This window comes from Pongo abelii, chromosome 3, assembly GCF_028885655.2.
Source record: "Pongo abelii isolate AG06213 chromosome 3, NHGRI_mPonAbe1-v2.0_pri, whole genome shotgun sequence".
Lineage (NCBI taxonomy): Eukaryota > Metazoa > Chordata > Mammalia > Primates > Hominidae > Pongo > Pongo abelii.
Genome location: NC_071988.2, coordinates 1742243 through 1757362, shown reverse-complemented (window position 1 = coordinate 1757362; position 15120 = coordinate 1742243). Strand labels below are relative to the sequence as shown.

The window sequence follows — 15120 nt, the reverse complement described above, 5'->3', positions numbered from 1 at the left end:
CCGCCTCAGCTGCCAAACAGGGAAGGGCCCGGTGGACACGTGACTTGCGTGACCTTACCTATCATTGGAGATGGCTTACACTCCTTACCCCGTCCCCTTGCCTTGTATCCAATAAATAACAGCGCAGCCAGGCATTTGGGGCCACTACCGGTCTCCGTGCCTTGGTGGTAGTGGTCCCCCGGGCCCAGCTGTCTTTTCTTCTATCTTTTTCTTCTGTCTTTATTTCTACAATCTCTCGTCTACGCACACGAGGAGAAAAAACCCACAGACCCAGTAGGGCTGGACCCTACAGACAGGACAATCTCCCACTGAGCAACTCTAGGGGATGTAGCCTAAGACCACTCAGCCAGGAGGCAGCAGACCCACGGCCAAGACCCCAGCAAGCAGCAGACGCCACCCAGGCAGTAACAGGCTTTGCCCGGCTTTTGGAGTTACACACCCAAGTCAAGTTCACCCGAGGAACATGACTGGGGGACAGGGTCCTGCCCAGGGTTGGTTGCATTTGGCTTCTGGCCTGAGTCTGCCCTTACTGGGTCCCTCCTCAGGCCGGGGGCACTAAAGAGATGCGTGGCGGCCAAGGCAAGGCCAAGTACCCTCAGCTGAGACCCACCTGAGCCCTGTTTTTGCCCAGAGGCCCCTCCTCAGGCGGAACCTACCCGGCCTCAAAGGAGTATCTGATGACACTTCTGGCCTTGGGTCCTGGACCACATACACTGCGGGGCAGCTGCCCCACGCCACGCTCCCCACCCCATCCTCCCACTTACTGGCTCAGACAGGGGCCTGGCTCCTCCGTGGCAGGCCCAGCAGTCAGCTGTTCAGCCACTGGCTGGCCCAGACTGGTCTCAGGGCTTTCTGGGGGCTGGGCCTCTCTGCAACCAGACTTGGTGTCACCTCCGAACAGGCTGAAGTTTGGGTCATCCATTTTGTCCCAGTCGAGGTGGTAAGAGCCCCAAGAAGCCGGCATGGGGGGATCCTCTCCTGCTCCGCTCCTACCGTCCTCCTCCACCTCCCGCGGGGCCTTTTGCTGCCTCGCTGCTGCTCTCCTCAAGGGAGGCTTGAGGCCGGATCTCTCTCCCAATCTCCTTGGTGGGGGTGCCCTTTTGCTGGTGGGGCCATCAGATAAATCAAATTCTAGTTTTATAGGTCTGCTCCTCGAGGAGCTGGCCATTTGGCCCGCAGCCACTTCTTCCTGAGGACTCAGGGTCATGGCCCTGTCAGCCACCAGGTGGCTGGTCGGGGCTGTGCTCTCAGGAGCAGAGGTGTGTGCACAGGTAAGGGTCTGAGTGCCATCTGCTGGCACCGGGGTGCCCATACCCGCAGGGCAGGCCAGGGCCTCGCCAGGCAGACCCTGCAGGGGTGCTCCTCCGCAGGCTTCCTCAGGGATTGCACCAGGAGGCGAAGTGGCCACTACTGTGGGAGCACAGACCCCACCGTGCCGGCATTCTTCCTCGGCCCCGTGTGGAGTCTCCGCTTTGTGCTGGGACTCTGTCCTGGAAAGGTCTTCTAGGGTCTCAGAGGTGGGTGTCATTCTTTCGTCTAAGGAATAGGAACTAACGTTTTCCTCCACAGCTTGCTCAGGGCTGCCAGACACTTTTCCTGGAGACACCATTTGGTTCTCAGAACTTCCTGGGCTCTGGGAAGAGCTTGAGCAGTCCAGGTCAGCCAGGGCACCCGCGCCAGGCTCGCTGGAGCTGCCACTCCCAAAGGCTGGGCTTGCATCCCCCAGGAGGTCGGTGTCAGTCTCCACTGGTTTCTGTACCATTCCATGAGTACTTTTGGCATCCACTTCCTTGATGAGCTGTTGGCTTTTAAAACAGACTTAGTCAACGTGAAGCAGTGAGTACCTGTGAGGTTAGGGGCCTCAGCATTCATTCTCAACATAGGTTTAACTCTCTCACACCAGAAGCAGGGCTGAGTCACCCTTGGCACGGCTTCCCGTTCTCTACCCCCCACCTCAGTTCCTCAATGTGGTTCCTTCCTGTCCTCCCAGGGACCAGCTCCCTGTGCAACGGCTGGACACAACCACGTGACTTCCTCACTGACCCTGCCCTCCTGCTTCTTGGGGTTGGCTATGCATGGGGTTCCAAGTTACAGGGGTGCCTCTGGGCTGCTTGCCTGTTTAATTATGCTCATCACACGCTTTGCCAGGTGCTGGACCCAGACTCCTCCAGCAACCTCTGCCACCCAAACAGCACTCGTCATCATGCACAAGGTCTGCACCCAGGCCCACAGCACGGACACAGCACAGGCTGCTGCCTGGGGGGGGTCAGACGTGGGACACCACACCCATATGCCTCAAGCTGATGCCAGAGAAAGAAGCTTGGAGGCATCTCTCCCACCTGGTAGACTGAGCTCCTCAGTTGCCCACCACTTCCTTTATTTTTATGTTTTATTTTTTTTTGAGACGGATTTTTGCTCTGTTGCCAAGGCTGGAGTGTAATGGCATGATCTCGGCTCACTGCAACCTCCGCCTCCGGGGTTCAAGCGATTTTCCTGCCTCAGCCTCCCAAGTAGCTGGGATTACAGGTGCCCGCCACCATGTCTGGCTAATTTTGTTTCGTATTTTTAGTAGAGACAGGTTTTCACCATGTTGGCCAGGCTGGTCTCAAACTCCTGACCTTAGGTGATCCACCCGCCTCGGCCTCCCAAAGTGCTAGGATTACAGGCAGGAGCCACTGCACCCGGCATCCACCACTTCCTATAAAAAATCCATTCGAGCACCTGCCCACCAGCATACAGTGACCCCACCCTACTCCCCAATAGACGAAGCTGGCTGCCACCCTCTCAGCTGTCCCCCGCCTATGCTCCAGGGCCTGGCCCCAGTCCTCTGGGTGACCTCCATCCTCCTGTGGGCCTGTAAGTCATATAATCATTATCTCCGCCTGTGTTTCTCCTAATCACCGAAGGGTGTGCACCACTTAACGACCCTGAATTCTAACATTAAAGGATCTGACAGCATTCTGATAACACTTTAGTCTGCGTGAAAACATCAGCTACAAGCAAAACAAGAAAGCTCAGTCAACACTGTCCTCCGGCTTAAACCTCACCTGAGGACATGCCCACAGATCAGTGCTGGGGACTTGCACACCCCGGGACGGCCAGCAGGGGGGGTGGTAAACAAAGGTTTTCTGCACGAATCTGCTTTCCTCTTCAGGTCCGGGACTCGCAGTGCTGTGGCCAGGGACAGTCAAAGCCTTCACTGAAAGGCAAGGCTGAGGTGCAGGGTGCCACCTTCAAGCACAGAAGGGCCTGAATGGCCTCTGCAACGCCTCCCTGGGATGTGGCCATGCTGGCCCAGCACCCGCCTGCTACAGTGGAGTGCCACGGGTGCAGAGAACACCTTCCCAGGGACCCACCATCCCTGGGGCACTCGCTGCTCACAATGTGGGACCGCACGGCGCAGGGCCCCCGACAGAAGAGGCAGCTGTTGGGATGGTTGAGGCTGGACTACAACACAGGGCACAAACACTGTGTCACCTGTTCCCCGGCCTTCAGGTCCCTGACAAGACGCAGGGTCATGTGCCAGTGCCTCAGATAAGGGGCCCATGTTACCTGCCCTTCTCTTCCAACTCTTCTCTAAGTTTGAAGATGTCAAAACTGAGAAACTGAGGGTGAGGGACCTGTCAGACTGCTCACAACTCCTCTGCTGCCCAGCTGCCACCTTGGGGCGGCATTGCCCCTCCCAGGCGGCCACTCAGCTGTCCTCTGAATGATACATGGGCAGCTGCACGCAGCGGCTGCTCTTGGTCTCATCCCACTGACGTGAGAGCACCACAGCGACCACCACCTGGGCCTCAGCAGAGTTCCAGAAAGGAGATGACAGCCAAGAGTCCAAGCCACAAGCTCAGAGTCCCTCTGGCTGGAGCCCCTCAGGGCCAACCTCTCAAGCCCCTCCCGGCTCCTCTACACCCTCCGCCCTATGGAGGCTGCTGGGTGACCCTGGAGGCATTGGGGAGAGGCAGGGGATCTGTGGCTCTGGGACGGATCACACCCATGGCAGCTGGGAGGCAACTTCTCTGCTGCTGGGTCTCCCTTCCTTCTTGGGGTCATTGTAAACCAGTGTTTGATTCATTCTCACTTCGTTTGACCAAATTTCAAAAGGGGCAAAAAACAAAGTTGAAAAGTAGCAAGCAGACATGGGAAGAACTGCAAATTCAGGCTGGAGGGGTAGAGGCGAGACGGACCCAGGGCCCAGAGAAGGATGTAGGAAATGCTGCCTGTACTTACTGGTGACATTTTATCTCAGGGGGTGAGAAGCATCAGTGGTATTCTGTTCCTTATGCTTTTCTCTGCACATCTAAAATCTGCTTAAAAGTTTTGGGCCAGCCGGGCGTGGTGGCTCATGCCTGTAATCCCAGCACTTTGGGAGGCCGAGGCCGGCAGATCACCTGAGGTCGACAGTTTGAGACCAGCCTGACCAACGCGGATAAACCCCGTCTTTACTAAAAATACAAAAAATTAGCCGGGCATGGTGGCGCATGCCTGTAATCCCAGCTACTCAGGAGGCTGAGGCAGGAGAATCGTTTGAACCTGGGAGGTGGAGGTTGGGGTGAGCTAAGATTGCACCATTGCACTCCAGCCTGAGCAACAAGAATGAAACTCTGTCTTTAAAAAAAAAAAAAAAAAAAAAAAATTGGCCAGGCATGGTGGCTCACAGCTGTAGTCCCAGCTACTAAGGAGGCCAAGGTGGAGGACTGCTTGAGCTCAGGAAGTTGAGGCTGCAGTGAGCTGTGATGGCACCATGGCACTCCAGCCTGCGTGACAGAGCGAGACCCTGTCTCAAAACAACAGCAACAACAGTTACATCAGCAAAAACCAGCAGAAAATCATGCCTCTGGGGTCCCTTCCCACCCTGGATGCAGATGAGGTGTTCCTGGATGCCCAGACAGATCAGTTCAGCCGCAGAGTAAAGAGCTGCCTCCAGGATCCTCCCTTTCTAGGCAAAGACAGCTACCGCCTCGCCATCTGCTTGCAGGTGAGAATCGGGTTGGCCAGCAGACTGCCAAGCCTGACCCAGCGCCCAGCGCCTGGCAGGTCCCGCCGACCATGCACACACTGAGTGGTAGATCGCACAACATGGTTTCTTTGCCTACAAGTCTATCTACTGTTTCTAAGTCCGAAGGTGAGCGGAATTCAAGATAAATGAAACTGCGGATTGTCCTTCCTGTAGATGGGGCCAAGACATTTCATCAAATTAGAGGAGCAAAGATCGTGGCAAAGGCACAGCAAAAATGTGAAGTATGGGCTGGGTGCGGTGGCTTACACCTGTAATCCAAGCACTTTGGAAGGCTGAGGCAGGTGGATCACCTGAGGTCAGGAGTTCGAGACCAGCCTGGCCAACATGGAGAAACCCCATCTCTATTAAGAATACAAGAATTAGCCAGGTGTTGGTGGGCACCTGTAATCCCACCTCCTGGGGAGGCTGGGGTGGGAGAATTGCTTGAACATGAGAGGCGGAGGTTGCAGTGAGCAGAGATCGTGCCACTGCACCCCAGCCTGGGCAACAAGAGCAAAACTCCGTCTCAAAAAAATAAAAAGCAGGGCGGGCACGGTGGCTCACGCCTGTAATCCCAGCACTTTGGGAGGCTGAGGCAGGCGGATCACGAGGTCAGGAGATCGAAACCATTCTGGCTAACATGGTGAAACCCTGTCTCTACTAGAAATACAAAAAATTAGCCGGACGTGGTGGTGGTGGGCGCCTGTAGCCCCAGCTACTCGGGAGGCTGAGGCAGGAGAATGGCGTGAACCTGGGGGGAGGCGGAGTTTGCAGTGAGCCGAAATCGAGCCACTGCACTCCAGCCTGGGTGACAGAGCCAAACTCTGTCTCCAAAAAAAAAAAAGGTGAGGTATGAAGTTATCCAAGCATCCAATGATCGACTTTTCTGTTAGTGAACTGGCCACATGCTGCATACACTCAGTGCAGATTTCAGGAAAAATCCAGCCAAGGCCTGCCGGGCGTGGTGGCTCACACCTGTAATCCCAGCACTTTGTGAGGCCGAGGAGGGTGGATCATGAGGTCAGAAGGAGATCAAGACCATCCTAGCTAACACGGTGAAACCTCATCTTTACTAAAAATACAAAAAAATTAACCGGGCGTGGTGGCAGGAGCCTGTAGTCCCAGCTACTCGGAAGGCTGAGGCAGGAGAATGGCATGAACCTGGGGGGTGCAGCTTGCAGTGAGTGGACATCGCGCCACTGCAATCCAGCCTGGGCAACAGAGCGAGACTCCATCTCAAAAAAAAAAAAATCCAGCCAAGGCCTGATAGAACAGGACAGCACATTCCTGCAAGAGCCATCGGACAGAGAGCGTGAAGCTCCAGCATGTCCAGCAGCACCAACACTTACTTCTCTTTCTGTGTCCAGACCGGGTGAGAGTTTTCCAGTCCAAGGGCGTCATCCTGAGTGAAAGGAGCCTCAAGTTTGCTGGCCATGCTAGGACTTAGAATCCTGTGCGTCTGTGGATCCCGCAGAGGTGTCTGAAAAGTCACCTGTTGCAGAGTGAGGAGGAGGGTACCTATTCATTACTTCAAGCTGTTACAGCCACACCAGCAATGTCCTGCAGCTCAGAGGTCACCAAGAAAGCAGGCCCTAGGGCAACCTGGCCAGCCACACACTGTACAGGTCACACTTACCTTCATAGCTTTGGCCAGGTTCTTGGGTGGCACATTTTCTTTCTGTGACACACGAAGAACAGACGATCTTCCGGTAACTTCTGGTGGCGAAAACAGGAAGTCGCAATTTTCTGTATTTTTTTCACTGCTGACATTTTTGTCGTTTAAGACCTGCAGACTCATTCTGGAAAAGCAGAACATGTTTGTGTCAGTGTGAGGGCAACACTACCATGTTGTCCAGACACAGACGTGACAGCTACCACAAGGGGTACGACCACTTCCCGCACAGGTGTACTCATTGCTCTGGAGCTCACACCTCCCACACGTGTCCTCTGCCAAGTGGGGCAGAGAAAGCCTCAGATTGAGTCCCCATGTTGCTTCAGAGACTCACTCTCCAGCCTGGCAGGGGGAGCCATGGGCAGCACTGCTGCCTCCTGGGACCAAGAGCTAAAGGGCCTTCAGGCTGAGATGGTGAGAAAGAAAAACCAAGCCTGCATAATCTCTACTGCTGTATTACTACATCAGGCAGAAGTCAAGAGACAGAAAAGCTCTGGCCTATAAGAAACCCAGAAGAGCCAGAGGAAGCCCTGGTCTCCCCACAGGCCTCTGCGTGTGCCGTGAGGCAGGACCGGGCAGTAGAGGGCAGAAAAGCAGGACAGCGGCTCTGGTCTGCTCTCTCCCACCGGGCTAGGCAGCGGGACAAGACCAGGCTGAGAGGGTGAAGGCCCAGAGGAGGAGCTGGGAGACGGTGCGCAAACAAGGGAAGTCCAGAGCTGAGCAACAGGTGCCAAGGAACTTCCACATCAGGGCCTCCAGTCAGTCCCAGGTTCCAGGGCCGCCCAGGTCCTCACGCCGGTCACCCACACACTTGCCACCCTTTCTGTCTACAGCGTTCCTAGTCTAGGGAATGACGTAGGCACAAAGGCTGCCAGAGAACCGAGTGTCGACCTGGGCAGGAACCCCACGGGCACCTGATGGTGGAGGGGGACCTGGGGAGGCTTTGATTTGAAGAAGAGCAAAGTTGGGGAGGGTCCTGGAGAAGAGGGAGGGGGCAGCCCGGGCAGGTCGGTGCTGCAGCTTGAGAAGCCCACTGTGGTGCCGCGTGTGGGTGGGGAGGTTAAGAGCAGGAGGGAAGCAGGGAAACCACAGGCTTCTGGAGCCCAAGGAGTAGAGGCCAGACCAGACCCCGGCCTTGTCACTGGCACATATGGGACTTAAGAGACGACGCTTAGGTTTTTGGCCTGAATAACTGGGTACAGGGCAGGCGAAGGGCTGCTGGATCGCTGGGGGACCCGCAAGCCTGGAACTCAGGGAGAAAGTGACTCGGAGGAAGCCTTCTAGCGGCCTGGAGGAGCTCGGGAGAGCAGCAGACCCAGCCTTGGTCAGGAGGGGCCTTTACTGACTATGGAACCTCGAGAGGGGCTCTGGGCAGAGAAGGGACCGGCCCCAGGCTGGCGCTTTGGTGCTACTCTGGTGCACAAGAGGGATGCGGTGCGGGGGAAGGTGGAGCGGCGCAGCAGGTGCGGGGAAGCGGTAGGGGCCCAGGTGTCCGCCGCAGGTGGCCTAGATGGAATTGGCCCCCAGGACGGAGGCCGGAAGGGACCAAAGAACAACAAGAGAGTCCGCGAGCTGGGGGCCAACAAAGAGCCAAGGTAGGCGACCGAGAGCCAGGAGAGGGTCGAGGAGAGCAAAGCACCTCGGGGCGCCCGCTCCGCCGTCGGTCTTGGCCCAGCTCTAGCCGCCCCTGGCCACCGTCCAGGGGACCCAGCCCGGCGGTCGGTCTAGGGCCGGGTCCCATGACAGGGCGCGGTACGGCTCTGGCGGCGGCCCCAGGAGGAGCCGTGGGGGACGCTTCCCGGGGAAAGCGGCGGCAGGGGCGGGAGGGCGAGGGCCGAGGGCGGGGCGGGGCGGGACGGCCTCGCGCCCCCAGGACCCCAGCCTCCCCGCGTCGTGTAGCCGCTCTCCTACCTGCCCACCCGCCCGTTGCCGGGCTCTGAGCCCGCGCCGCCGCCGCCAGGAAGGAGGGGTCCGCGTCTGCTCCACGCCGGAGTCCAAGCCTGGCTGCTACCGCCGCCGCGCTTCTAGCCCTTGATGGCCGCCGGCGCGCCGGAGTTTCAAACGCCGACGGTTGCTTTCGCGCGGCCAATCAGCGCGCGGCCGGGGGTGGGACCGCAGGAACGCGGGTGTCCAATGGGAAGTTGTGCCTCGCCGGCCCCGCCTCCCCCCCCTCGTGCGCCGACGGTTCCGTTTCCGGAGTGGAGGGCACGCTAGGGGTGTCTGAAGCTGAGACCGCGGGCTCGCCGTCGCCCCATGAATTTCGGGTTCTGCAGCTGACGCTACTGGGCGGGGCTTCATGGCCTCGCTCAGGCCTAAGTTTCCCCAGCTGTGCATTGAGACCAGGTGCGGTGCCGCCTCCAGGGCCGGCCGTGAAGAGAGGCCGCACCCGCACGGGGACTGCATCTCCCAGAGCGCCCCGCGGGCGGCCGAGCGGCGGGACTCCATCTCCTAGAGTGCCCCGCGGGCGCCCGGGCGGCGGCCGCCACAACCGCCAGGTCCGGGACTGGGCGCTGCGGCCTCTTCCGCGCGCCGGGGGCGGGGGCCTCGCCCGACAGCTTCCCGGCGGCTGCGCGATGGACAGCCCCGAGGTGACCTTCACTCTCGCCTATCTGGTGTTCGCCGTGTGCTTCGTGTTCACGCCCAACGAGTTCCACGCGGCGGGGCTCACGGTGCAGAACCTGCTGTCGGGCTGGCTGGGCAGCGAGGACGCCGCCTTCGTGCCCTTCCACTTGCGCCGTACGGCCGCCACGCTGTTGTGCCACTCGCTGCTGCCGCTCGGTGAGGCTGCTCGGGTCGGCCAGCCGCATCCTCTCCTGCGCAGGGCTTGCTGGGAGGTCAGGAGGAGGCCTTCGCCAGCTCCCCGAGGCCCCGAAAGCGCCTGGGCGCAGCTGGGGAGAGGCGCCGGTCCTCATCCAGAGGGACCGCGGCATGGGCTGAGCGCGCTTAGGGGCGCCGCCGGCGCTGACTTGCAGGTGACAGGAACCCAAGTTCAGAACCTTGGGCAGGGGATGCTCCGGCCCACCAAGTCCTGAACCGTCACGTGCCTGGGGGTTGCAAGGCCAAGCAGCCTTTGCTTGTCGTGGTTGGGCGCAGTAGCCAGGAGAGGGCAACTGTTGATTGAGTCCAACAGAAGGGGTCGGAGGGGCTGTGTGGATGGTGGCACTGCACTAGGCCTTGGAAGGTGGGTGTGGAGAGAACAGGCGGATTTGAAGGCAGTTCCAGTTTGGGGGCGCCACAGGGGCAGAGGCTGGGGAGGGCCTCTGTGCAGTGCAGGTGGGACGCTCAGAGTTGTCCAGAGGGGTGCTGGGCTGGGCCCTAGGTGCTAGCTGGGGCTGTCCCTCTCTCAGCTGGTTGGATGACGGACAGGTGGGAGGTGGGGGGTGTAGTGGCTGGAGGGGGATTTCAAGGGGGTACCTCTGGAGGACACGGGGGCAGACGCAGCCCTGGGAGGACAGATGGCCAGTGGCTGGCCAGGTCTGCCACTGTGGGGATACAAGAGGGGTGACCCTCCACATCCTGGTGTGAGGATGCAGCTTCCTGCGCCCAGGAGAGCTGGAGGCAGGTGTGGGGTGGAGGCGCCCAGGCCTGCCTCATGGAGAGGGTGGGCTGGGGGCCCACTTGAGAGATGGATGGGGCTGAGTGGGGCTGGGGCCCTGACCAGGCCACTTTCTAGGGCTACTGGGTGGGTTTCTGTAGCCCTTCCAGCTGCACCCTCCCCAGAGGGCTGTGAGGGACCGCAAGTGAATCGTGGCGGCCACACCTGGAGCAGACAGCACAGCTGGCCTCGCGGTCGGATGTCAAGCTCTTTTTATTTTTAACTTAGTTTGAAAGTTTTCAAGCTTTATTAGGTATTAGTTACCTATTTTGTTTTTATTTTTATTTTTTGAGATGGAGTCTCGCTCTGTCACCCAGGCTGGAGTGCAGTGGCGTGATCTCGGCTCACTGCAAGCTCCACCTCCTGGGTTCACGCCATTTTCCTGCCTCAGCCTCTCGAGTAGCTGGGACTACAGGCGCCCGCCACCACGCCCAGCTAATTTTTTGTATTTTTTAGTGGAGACGGGGTTTCACCATGTTAGCCAGGATGGTCTCGATCTGACTTTGTGATCCGTCCGCCTCGGCTTCCCAAAGTGCTGGGATTACAGGTGTGAGCCACCACGCCCGGCCCCTAGTTACCTATTGTTATATGTCACGTTACCTTGAAATGCAGTGACTGGGCTAACTCCAAATGTGGACTATTACTTTTTGCCAACTGGAACCTGCTGGTGCAACTCCTCACCATCTCCATGGCTTATTTGGACCTTCAAATTGTCCCCGATCTGGCCAGCAGGGCCTTGAAGCTGGCTCCGTGTCCTCTGGACATGTCCCATCATTTTTTGAGACTTGCTTCCTTTCTCGCACATAACTTCTCAGCTCTGGGATGGGCCACATTTGATCAGCCTCCTCAGAGCGGGTGAGATTGAGAGACTGAGATCCTGTCCAGGCAGCTGCCCTGGCAGGCCAGGGGTCAGCTCTGCCTGAGGTGACACCTGATTGTGTTTATTTTTCCCTTTCTAGATTTTTGTAGTTTTTTCAATACGTATTGTGTGAAACTAAAGCAGCAAATTAAAAACCTTTTCCCCTAATATATCCTGCCTTTGCCAGGCAGGGAGAGAGTGGGCTGGCTGGGGAAGTGCAGAGTGGGTAAAGCCCACTTACCCTGGGAGCTGACCCTGGAACCCGGGCAGAGGGCCAGGTCCAGGGCTGTCGGTGGGTGGACAGCGGCCTGGCACTCACTTTCCCCTGAGGCTCACCCTGTCCTTTGCAGGCTACTATGTGGGCATGTGCCTTGCGGCTTCAGAAAAGCGGCTCCACTCCCTCAGCCAGGCCCCTGAGGCCTGGCGGCTCTTCCTGCTGCTGGCCGTGACCCTCCCCTCCATCGCCTGCATCCTGATCTACTACTGGTCCCGTGACCGGTGGGCCTGCCACCCACTGGCGCGCACTCTGGCACTCTATGCCCTCCCACAGTCCGGCTGGCAGGCTGTTGCCTCCTCCGTCAACACTGAGTTCCGGCGGATTGACAAGTTTGCCACCGGCGCACCAGGTGCCCGTGTGATTGTAACAGACACGTGGGTGATGAAGGTAACCACCTACCGAGTGCACGTGGCCCAGCAGCAGGACGTGCACCTGACTGTGATGGAGTCTCAGCAGCATGAGCTCTCGCCAGACTCGAACTTGCCCGTGCAGCTCCTCACCATCCGTGTGGCCAGCGCCAACCCTGCTGTGCAGGCCTTTGACATCCGGTAAGAGTGTGGTGCCTGCGGGGGTGCGGAGGGGGTGCAGAGGGTACATGGCAGTCCAGAGCCAGGCTCTGGCGCCACGACCCCTGGGAGGTGCTGGGTGTAGCTGGTGTGGACTCCAACACTCCTGGGCTTGTGTGACACCAGGCAAGGTGTCCACAAGACACCAGTCAATGAGCCCTCCCGCATAGCCCTCCCTCGGGCCCCCCTGCACTCTTGGCCTCCCCTTCCACTCCCTGGAGCCGCCTCCCCCAGATTCTTGGGGAGCACTCAGGACAGTGCAGCCCTCAGGCTGGACAGCTGCCTTGCTCCTAGGTCTGCCCCATGCCCAGGCTGGGCCGTCTGGCACTGGGTCCGTGGGCTCTGGCCTTAGGGCCATCTGTCTTGGTTGGTCCTGGTGCGACAGCTGCCCTGTCACTCCTTGGGGTGTGGCCTCCATTTTCTGCTCCCTTTGCCCTGCAGAGGGGCCCAGCAGCTCTCCTCCCTGCAGGCTGAACTCCACTGAGTACGGGGAGCTCTGCGAGAAGCTCCGGGCACCAATCCGCAGGGCAGCCCACGTGGTCATCCACCAGAGCCTGGGCGACCTGTTCCTGGAGACATTTGCCTCCCTGGTAGAGGTCAACCCGGCCTACTCAGTGCCCAGCAGCCAGGTGGGGGCCTGGGCCAGGGCCGGGCGGATGGGTGGGTGCCCATGGGCGTCTGCCTGGGCTCCTGGTGACGCTCCACCTGCCCGCAGGAGCTGGAGGCCTGCATAGGCTGCATGCAGACACGTGCCAGCGTGAAGCTGGTGAAGACCTGCCAGGAGGCAGCCACAGGCGAGTGCCAGCAGTGTTACTGCCGTCCCATGTGGTGCCTCACCTGCATGGGCAAGTGGTTTGCCAGCCGCCAGGACCCCCTGCGCCCTGACACCTGGCTGGCCAGCCGCGTGCCCTGCCCCACCTGCCGCGCACGCTTCTGCATCCTGGATGTGTGCACCGTGCGCTGAGTGGGCTGGGGCCCTGAGGTGACTCTGTGTCTCCCCCCAAAGCCACGGGGCAGGGAAGGGGGTGGCTGGGCCTCCTGGCTGGCAAAGGGCTCTATTTAAAGCACATGATCTAGAGCAACTCACCTCTGCCCTGGGTCTGCAGAAGGCTGAGGACTTTTGGTTAAAAGCAATCCTCATGAAAACACCCCACCCTGCTTGGCAGCCAGGGTACAAGTCCTGGGTACCTCCTCTTTGCCTCCCTCCTGCCCCCTTCCTGCTGGTGGGGGCAGATCCTGCACACACAGACACAGCGTTTGCCCCCGAGCCATTCCCTGGAGACCCTGGGTCTACCCCAGGTGGTCGTCATCTGGGCCATTTGCCTTACTTCTCTGGAGCATACCCGCCCTCAGTTACGTGCCAGACCCGGACCGCATTCTCCTGCCCTGTCCTGGAGCTGGCCCCTGGCTGCTTGGAGAACCCTGGGTAGGTCCTGAGGGTGGGATGGAGAAGAGGGTACTGCTGTGGTGTGGGAGCAGTCCTGGGGCTTCCTGGTGGCTGTGGCCAGTTGAGGGACCGTTCGTGGGTGGGGTGGCAATGGGAGGACAGGTCAGAGCGCCCTCATTTGTGGGGCTGCCCCTCAGGTTCTCATCCTGTCCTTGGTGCCTTTTGCTGCCCGACAAGTCCAGGGAAGGCCGAGGCCTCAGACTCTTGGGTAGGGGTGGGGGTTTGAGTTGAGGACCAAAGTGCCATAGCGACATCCAGAACACAAGCCCACCAGGGGTCCAGCCCAGGCTACCCACTCCCCTAGGGTCTCCCAGGCTCAGAAGGGGATGCACGCCCCCTGTGGTCAAGGCTCTGGTGGGCATCTTGCCCAGTTCCTGATGGTTCAAGGGGAGGGGGAGACGTTGGCCAGGCCCCAGGGCACAGCCCTGACACAGGTGTGGCTACTGGAGGGGCCCTCACACCTGCGGCCCCAAAGGCCCTGGGCTTGGCTGTTTGAGGCAGAGGTGATGGACTCAGGGGGCCTGACACTTGGGATTTGGGAGGCTTCCTAGAGCACTCAGCAGGTGAAGGCAGCAGGGGCCATGGCCGGGAGCCAGACCTAGCTTTGACCTGAGTTTTAAGGGCTGCCAAAGAGGGGCAGTGGGTTGGGGTTGTTTTTACTACAAAATAAGTTACTTAGTTTTATAAAGACAAACCTATTCTAACCAAATGACACCATATTTAATAAAATTTAGTCTGAAGTGATGTACTGTGGTTTGTGTTGCCCGATATTAAAACCAAACTTTCGTCATAGTTGGAGAATGGCCTGGGGGCATTGGGGAAGACACCTTAGAGGTGGAATTGCGTGCATGGCGTGCTTTGTTCAGAATAAGGAGGAAAAAACCCATTGGTTGGGAGGCGGGTGCAGTAGGAACCTTCCCCTCTGATTTCTGGGTGGGAACTCTGGGCTCTTGAGAACCCCAGACCCAGGGACATCTGCAGGAGCAGGGCGGGAGGGGCAGAGACACGTCCTGGGGGAAGTCACTGTGTGGTTGCCACTGTGGCTGCTTCCAGATGCAGGAACTGATGTGGGGACACATGGGTAGCCAAGGAGTGAGCAGCCTTTCGGGTTCACTTATGTTTGCAGCTGCGTCCTGTGGGGACACCAGGCTGTCTCTGCTGACCTCACTGTGGGTCAGGGTGGCCCAGGAATTGCCAGCCGGGCACCTAGGGCAGCCAAGACAGCACCCCAGGGTTCCCCACAGCACTGGGCCCTCAGGTGAGCACCCCAGCAACCAGACAGTGAGTGCTTGCTGCCTTTTCCCCATTCTGCTTCTCGACCCACAGGACGGTTCTTGGGGAAACAGTACACGTAATCCTATTGAAAGATATGACAGTGGGCTCTAGTTTCCTGCGCTACGAGTGTCTTCAGATTCTTTCCAGTGTGGTACTTTCACTGGCATTCTTTTGCATACACAACCAGGCACTGCTTTAACCAATGACAGAGATCTAGTGAGCATCTACTGAGGGGCTGTTATGGGCCCTGACTGTGCCAGGCCCTATGTCTCACAGGCACTTGGGACTCTGTGGCTCTGTGCTGTTAACTTAGAGGAGACTTTATTTCTTCTAAAACATTACAGCCTGATGAGAATCGCTTGAATCTGGATAGCAGAGGTTGCAGTGAGCTGAGATCGCGCCACTACACTCCAGCCTGGGCGACAGAGTGAGA

The 15120-nt window shown here is 58.8% G+C and overlaps 2 protein-coding genes and 1 long non-coding RNA gene across 6 annotated transcripts in view; 1 reads left to right on the top strand and 2 right to left on the bottom strand.

Annotated features, from left to right (window-relative positions):
* Positions 1-8863, bottom strand: part of TACC3 (transforming acidic coiled-coil containing protein 3) — a 24219-nt gene extending 15356 nt beyond the window's left edge. For 3 of the 4 annotated variants that reach the window (XM_024245751.2, XM_054554889.1, XM_054554890.1), the window contains exons 1-4: positions 8580-8771; positions 6633-6795; positions 6346-6488; positions 765-1805 (exon numbers count right to left, since the gene is read on the bottom strand). In XM_024245751.2, coding sequence (XP_024101519.2) covers positions 765-1805; positions 6346-6488; positions 6633-6794 — 1346 coding nt within the window. In that variant the 5' untranslated portion in view covers position 6795; positions 8580-8771. Of the gene's footprint in view, positions 1-764; positions 1806-6345; positions 6489-6632; positions 6796-8579 lie in introns of all 4 variants that reach the window. The other variant, XM_024245752.3, reaches the window with a different exon arrangement.
* Positions 8834-14156, top strand: TMEM129 (transmembrane protein 129, E3 ubiquitin ligase). Its single transcript, XM_002814506.5, has 4 exons — positions 8834-9446; positions 11473-11947; positions 12435-12594; positions 12681-14156. The coding sequence occupies exons 1-4, from the start codon at positions 9242-9244 to the stop codon at positions 12927-12929; spliced, it is 1089 nt and encodes a 362-aa protein (XP_002814552.1). The 5' UTR covers positions 8834-9241; the 3' UTR covers positions 12930-14156.
* Positions 13587-15120, bottom strand: part of LOC129059222 (uncharacterized) — a 33075-nt gene continuing 31541 nt past the window's right edge. Inside the window, exon 3 of the long non-coding RNA XR_010139576.1 lies at positions 13587-15120. This is a non-coding gene — a long non-coding RNA (uncharacterized LOC129059222).

Bases quoted from the DNA above. Each gene is read 5' to 3' on its own strand.
- TMEM129 (XM_002814506.5), top strand. From the start codon at position 9,242: ATGGACAGCCCCGAGGTGACCTTCACTCTCGCCTATCTGGTGTTCGCC. The intron at 9,447-11,472 runs GTGAGGCTGCTC...TGTCCTTTGCAG, and splicing joins CCACTCGCTGCTGCCGCTCG to GCTACTATGTGGGCATGTGC. The intron at 12,595-12,680 runs GTGGGGGCCTGG...ACCTGCCCGCAG, and splicing joins ACTCAGTGCCCAGCAGCCAG to GAGCTGGAGGCCTGCATAGG.